The following is a 7,061-nucleotide window of genomic DNA, read 5'->3' as shown; positions in this document are numbered from 1 at the left end:
CACATTTGAGTTATCATTGCAAAAAATGTGTTTATGTATATATATTCTGTTTATGTAGGCTATATACTGTATTCTATATACAGTACCAGTCAAAAGTTTGGACACACGAATGGGAAGTGTGTCCAAACTTTTGACTATACTGTACTATAATATAGCCTACACATAAAGAATATCGGCCGATATATCGGTATCTGTCTTTTTTTACTCCCTAATAACGGTATCGGCATCGGCCCCCAAAAAAACCCATATCGGTCGGGCTCTATTATCAACGTCCTACACGGTCCAAGTTCCTGATCTCTTGCTCTATCGCTGTAATTGGTGCTGAGGTACTTATCAACCTCATCTTGAGTGCAGGCGAGTCGACCGCTACGCTTCTGCCCAAGGAATCTCCTGGTGAATCCGAAGAGATTTGCGACAAACTCTGCCTGTCTGCGAGCCCTCTCCTTGCCCCTCTTTCTGTGCCACTCAGCTCGATGGATGGTAGTGAGCTTACTTCTTACGATGTTCCGGAGCTCAGCCAGGGCAGCTTTATCCTCCTCATTTGCCTGCTTGAACTGCCTTCTAAGCACACGGAGCTCCTGCCGCAACTGTCGGATCTTCTCCTCACGACGATTTGGTCCCGAAGTACCACTAGATGGATGCTGCTCTTTCAGGCCAAATCTCTCAGCAGCTATGTTGATAATTATTGAGCACATTGTTTGCAGCCTCCAGTCAACATCCCCTCTGGCTGTTACTTGGAGAAACTTGTCCACATCCTCATCAAACTGGTGCCACTCAATTTCTTTATTAGCGGCGGGCCACTTAACCTGACAATGTTCTGAAAGCCTGGCTTGGTAACGATCTAGTGGTGCGTGGAGGGTCTGGGCACTGTGGGGTGATAAAATAATAATATTAAAATGTAATTAAATACTTTGAGAGACAGTATTTTGTATTTGAAATACTTAAAATACTTCATCAAGTAGGCCATTTCATTCTCAGATAATACAATATCTTTCTTCACCTGTGTTAATAGTACTGCCAACTATAGCCCATCACAGTTTTTGGCCAATTGAATCATATGACATCCTGTTGCATCCATAAGGCAGAGTTCTGAATTATGTTGTTAATTACTCACCCTTGTGTCGTTCCACTCCTGTAAGACCTTTCTTTTGTCTTCAGAAAACAAATGAAAATATTTTTGATGAAATCCAAGGGCTTTCTGTCCATAACGGTAAGACAAGACATCATTAAGTAATCTATGTGACTCCAGTAGTTTAACCTCAATTTTATGAAGCGTCGTGACTGCTTTGTTTGCGAAAAAAACAAACATAATTTACCACTTTATTTACGAAAATATTATCCAAACACATGCGTCGTGGTACTCTAGTGCAGTGGTTTTCAAACCTCTCCATGAAGTACCCCCAGCCCTGCACATTTTCCCCTTGTCCAAATACCCACACTTGCGGTCTTGGCCACTTGAGAGCGCGTGCGCGCGACAGGAAGTAAGTGCGCAAGACTGTCCCAGATCTTAAAAACGCCAGAGCGCAGTCCCCTTAACGCACACTAAACCCACACTATCTCGAATACCGCTCCGGAGCGCTATTCGAGGCTTAGTGTATCCCATCATGCATCATGTTCTGGAAATAAATCGTGAGACTTTTTGCCGAGATCTCGCGAGAGGTCACGGAAACCTTTCCAATGCAAGTTAAATATTAATATAAAATACAGGAAATACGTCATATAAGTAGTCAAGTGGTCAAGTGCAAAGACCGCAAGTGTGGGTATTTGGACAAGGCTTTTGTATGTCTGGATGAGGGATCTATCACACCTGATTCAACTCATCAGCTCATTAGTGGAGACTGCAAGACCTGAAGTGGGTGTGTCAGATATAGGGAGACATACAAAATGTGCAGTGCTGGGTGTACTTCATGGAGAAGTTTGAGAACCACTGCTCTAGTGAACACTCACTCATGTGCGTTGCGTTGACGTGCGAGTCTTCTATAGCGTGAACAACACAAATGCGTTGTGATGCTCTCGTGAACGCACAATGCAGATAAATATTTTCATAAATAAAGTTGTAAATTATGTTTACAACGATGGAAACTATTATAACAGTGTAATTTTAATGAACCTCATCTGTCCACATGATGTCGGTAAATCATATTGGCCGTCGCGCTCTCACATTAGGCTACTATGGATTGTGTGTAAGAGCATGAGCAAGTTACTGGCCACAGCTTACTTAACGGCCACCGGTGTCGCTAATAACAAGGGTTTCTGAATTCTACATAGAGCCCTTTAACAGCTAAATATCAGTATTTTTAGGAGTTAATCTGTACTGTTGACAGTGAAATAGCTTGAGGCATCCACTTGAGTAGGACTAGGCAGTACGACAATACAGTTTTGCTGGACTCCTTAAAGAATATGTTGTTTATAAGTTGGAGGGGGAAAGCTCTTCACTTTCTCTTATGTGGCACTGTCTCTTGCACTTCAAATGATATGTTTGTATTTTCAAATTACAAATTACTTGTATTTTAATTAAATACATTTCTCACACCCGTATTTTGAATTTTAATTAAATTTGATGAGCAAGTATTTGTAATTCGTAACAAAATAATTTTTGATGTATTTGTGCCCATCTCTGAATGTGACCAATGGGTAACCTATAAATATTGTAGCCTACAGAACGGGACTTTGAGGGACACCTTGAGTGAGAGCAATGAATAATTGTCTGTCAGTGAGGTAAACCCATTTAAACCAAATAAGAGAAACTAAGTTTTTATTTTTATTTTTTTAAGTATCATTATTATAAGATAGTTTCTCACTATTTAGGGATTTTTTTCTGATGATTATTATTATTATTATTATTAGAAATGTTCAATATAATGAGGTAGCCTATTAGGTTAAGTCATACCTTTTAGAAAGTTTCTCATTATTCTTTCTTTCTTTCTCAACTGTGGCGTAAACGGGCTTCCATAGTCGGGGGAGGGCCAGTGGGAAGAAGAGTCATCTCCTGAGGAAACGCCGCAGATACAAGATAACACAGTTAAACGTAACGTTGTGGTCATGTGAAAGAAATACTTGAGTTTGGAAAGAAATGTGCGCGAATTAAGTCACCTGGAGTTTGTATGGACGAACTTGTCAGAAGACGTAAAGAACTTTCTCTTGATTCTATACGAATAACTTAAACGAAGGGTTAAAATATCCGCTTTGAAATATTTGTAATCTGCAACCAATATCACCGTGAACAGACAATTGCAAAGGATTACTTTGAAATTCTAGCCTGAAGACATTTGGCAATCAATGTAATTATTAAATTGATAAACAGTTTTAGCATAGTGTTTAACGTTTCATACAAATGATGGAATCAAGATGCGTTGTTTCTTTGCTCATTCTCCTGACTGGACACTTCGTCATGATAAGTGCTCAAGGGAAGGGGCAACTTTCCACGGGACTCGTGTCTAGAACCCTGAAATCTGCACTTGGTAAAGGCAGTGAGGTCAATGAGTCCATGCCTCGACGACCAAGAGTTTTGCCGCCTATGTGCACAGGTCCCACAGAAATAAGAGATACTTTCAAGTATATTAACACCGTGGTTTCATGCATTGTGTTTGTAGTTGGGATAATCGGAAACTCTACGCTGCTCAGAATCATTTATAAAAATAAATGCATGCGGAACGGTCCTAATATCCTCATTGCAAGTCTGGCGCTTGGGGACCTTTTGCATATTGTCATAGACATTCCCATTAACGTCTATAAGGTAAGCACAGTTTGCATGACAGCTTTTATTTAATCTTTCATTTAAAAAATATATGGCTTTTATAACCATTTATACTTTTTATATTTACACATTTATACTTCTTTTATGACCTTAAAAATAAACGGATAAATGAAAAGTAAACATGATATTTTATGCCATATTTTATTCTGTTTCCTTTGTTGCAAATTTAACAGGCGGTAGTTTTGGAATCTGACAAACAGGTCTTCACTGGCATTTAATAAGCATTCCAATTTTCAACTGTAGCTTATTTAATTTAAATGCTTCTGATTTAAATTTGGGAGTCCTGAGACACTGCCAAGATATTTCCAAGATTTTAACCCAGCAAAAGGGTATCTTACGCAATGTAAAAAAAATTACTCTCAATTTTCTCATTTTTTTAAAAAGTTAACCCAAATAATTATGTCCAACTCTAACTGCAGCTTCTGACAACAGTCTAATTAAAAAATCTTGTCAAGGCAACTAAATATTGTTTAGAATTTAGTAATGCAATGTGAACTGTATTGAACTGTAATCTGTTCTTTTATCTTTATGTATGATGTTCAAAGCCTGACATAATATGGAGTCCATATTATGGACTTAGCATTATTTGCCTTTTAAAAGACAAATATATTAAATCTGAAAGTTGCAGTGAGATCCAACTATAAGAATGTAAATTAATATAAAGCTTATATCAGGTTTTATATCAAACATTTAAGAAATAATTTTAAGGTTCACTCATATTTTCTCTTATGGTGTTGTGGCCTAGCTTTTATCTGAACTCTTCATGAAGTATATCAAGTGAATGCGTGTACATGAGAACACAGGACAGGACAATTATTTGGTTAAGCTCATCAGAGCATCCATGATCTGAGTCTATGAAACTGCAAAACAACTTTTTGACACACTAGGCAGTCCCTCAGCCTCTCGAACACTGTGCACCTAAAACAGGTTTGGTGAAATCCTGTAGTCATAAGAGCTTTTAGGAACTATTTGACTGAATGTTTTTTTTTTTCCTGTAATTTTCTGTTCTGTTCCTGTGTAATTTTGGCTCTTGTTGACCCAAAAGTACCTGTCTTTCAGCTTCTGGCTGAAGATTGGCCATTTGGTGTTGGACTTTGCAAAATGGTTCCCTTTATACAAAAGACATCAGTTGGCATCACAGTGCTGAGTTTGTGTGCACTGAGCATAGACCGGTATCTGTATTTTGTTGTATTTGTTTACTCTTAGTACCTCAATATCTAGTAACACCATTTAATCTGGAATCTGGCACTGACTTTGTCCCAAAGGTTTCGAGCAGTGGCATCGTGGAACCGCATCAAAGGCATCGGCGTCCCTAAATGGACAGCCATTGAAATCATTCTGATATGGGTGCTGTCCATTATACTTGCAGTGCCAGAGGCCATTGCCTTTGACATGATCACAATGGACTACAAAGGAGAGCAGCTTAGGATTTGCTTGCTCCACCCTATGCAGAAAAACAAGTTCATGCAGGTCAGTTTGCATATGTACAGTAAAGAGGCTCCATGTTGTTGTGTTTGTGCATGTCATACAATATTTGGATCAACAAAATTTTAGGCAGGATACATAATAACTGGATTATTTAAGTTGCCTTACTATAGGTTAATAATGATCTTTGTTAAATTCCAGTTTTATAAGTCAGCCAAAGATTGGTGGCTTTTCAGTTTCTACTTCTGCATTCCGCTGATGTGTACTGCTATCTTCTACACTCTCATGACCTGTGAAATGCTTCGAAAGAAGAATGGGGTCCAAATTGTACTTGGTGATCACCTAAAACAGGTCAGAGCATTCTGTCCTTCATTACTTTTTACTGAATATTCTTTCAAGAGCGACCATACACTCCCTACACAAGTTTATTAATACTCTGGAGATGGTTTACTTGTCATGATGTCTTAACTGCACTAAAACTGTCAAAAAAAAAAAAAAATTCAGCAACTGACATGATTGTGCCCTACAGAGGCGTGAGGTGGCTAAAACCGTGTTCTGTCTGGTGCTAGTCTTTGCACTGTGCTGGCTTCCTCTGCACCTCAGTCGTATTCTTAAGCTTACCATTTATGATGAAAGGGACCCCAACCGCTGCGAGCTTCTGAGGTAAGAACACATCATCTATCTTCTCGTTAAAACACTATAATGTTCTTCTAAACAGTTAAATTCGACTTTTGAAGGACAAGAGTTCCGGCATGTAGTCTAATCTCTATCTTTTTGTTAAATCACAGTCTTAATAATAATGAAACTGTTTGTGTGTTTGTTTACCTGTAGTTTCTTCCTGGTTCTTGATTATATCGGGATCAACATGGCATCAGTGAACTCATGCATAAACCCAATCGCTTTGTATATGGTTAGCAAGCGCTTCAAGAGCTGCTTCAGAGTAAGAACAGACTGACAGATAATGATGGACTGCTATGATGTAAAAATTTACAAAATAAATATAGTAAATGAACAATTATTATTATTTTTTAAAATTTACTAAATAATGTATAGATAGATGCTTCCGTTTATATGATGTTGTCAGTGAAAACAAGAATAATTAATTTTATGTCTTAGCACTGTAATGAAAGTCCCTGCATATGATAATAAAAATGTTTAATACTTAGGACCACTTCACACAGAATACATTTTTTGCATTCTACTGCCTAATTTTTAAGGCATTACTCAACTTATTTTTCTTGCAAGTGTGAACTATTGGGCATATCTGTTTTAATTCCTGCTGTAGTGTACATGGAATATTCCTTATCCTCCTCTGTTCCCTTCCAGTCATGTCTGTGTTGCTGGTGCCTTCCTCCTGAAATGTTAGCCATGGATGACAAGCAGTCCTGCATGAAGCTGAAGGTGACAGAGCGAGGATCTGAACAAAGCAATAGCTGTGCCTCCAACAAATACACTTCAACTTAGGCACTGATCTGCATACAGGTATTGGTGGCCAACAAATTGCATTTAACATTTAGCTAATGCCATTAAACCTAACTCTGTGTCAGCTGGAGGTATACTCATTACAAGCAAATGTGGTGCTATGATAGGTATTAAGAAGGCTATGTATCTTTAAGTCCCAGTTTATATTCACTCCTGACTGGCATACATGTACTTTGGTCAACACCAGTTGTTTTTAAATGTGCTATATAAATACATTTGCATTGTATTGTATTATATTTTATGTAGTGTTAGGAACTACTTCAAATTTGATTTAACATTGACATCCACAATTCTTAAAGGGGTCATAGGATGCTACATGCACTTTTACAAGTTGTTTGAACTTAAATGTGTGTTGGCAGTGTGTGTACACAACCACCCTATAATGATAAAAATCCAC

The 7,061-nt window shown here is 38.1% G+C and overlaps 1 protein-coding gene and 1 pseudogene across 2 annotated transcripts in view; one reads left to right on the top strand and one right to left on the bottom strand.

Moving 5' to 3' along the window:
- LOC107753205 (uncharacterized) overlaps positions 1–695 on the bottom strand; it is a 3,714-nt pseudogene extending 3,019 nt beyond the window's left edge.
- A 2,302-nt stretch (positions 696–2,997) lies between these two features.
- ednrba (endothelin receptor Ba) overlaps positions 2,998–7,061 on the top strand; it is a 6,979-nt gene continuing 2,915 nt past the window's right edge. Inside the window, exons 1-7 of one of the 2 annotated variants that reach the window (XM_016569329.1) lie at positions 2,998–3,736; positions 4,817–4,929; positions 5,023–5,227; positions 5,384–5,533; positions 5,712–5,845; positions 6,014–6,122; positions 6,509–6,664. In XM_016569329.1, the coding sequence (XP_016424815.1) occupies positions 3,335–3,736; positions 4,817–4,929; positions 5,023–5,227; positions 5,384–5,533; positions 5,712–5,845; positions 6,014–6,122; positions 6,509–6,646 (1,251 nt within the window). In that variant the 5' untranslated portion in view covers positions 2,998–3,334 and the 3' untranslated portion in view covers positions 6,647–6,664. Of the gene's footprint in view, positions 3,737–4,816; positions 4,930–5,022; positions 5,228–5,383; positions 5,534–5,711; positions 5,846–6,013; positions 6,123–6,508; positions 7,012–7,061 lie in introns of those variants that run through there. The other variant, XM_016569328.1, reaches the window with a different exon arrangement.

This window comes from Sinocyclocheilus rhinocerous, unplaced genomic scaffold, assembly GCF_001515625.1.
Source record: "Sinocyclocheilus rhinocerous isolate Xijiao unplaced genomic scaffold, SAMN03320098_v1.1 scaffold4579, whole genome shotgun sequence".
Taxonomy (NCBI): Eukaryota; Metazoa; Chordata; class Actinopteri; order Cypriniformes; family Cyprinidae; genus Sinocyclocheilus; species Sinocyclocheilus rhinocerous.
This window is presented reverse-complemented; position numbering and strand designations above follow the sequence as displayed.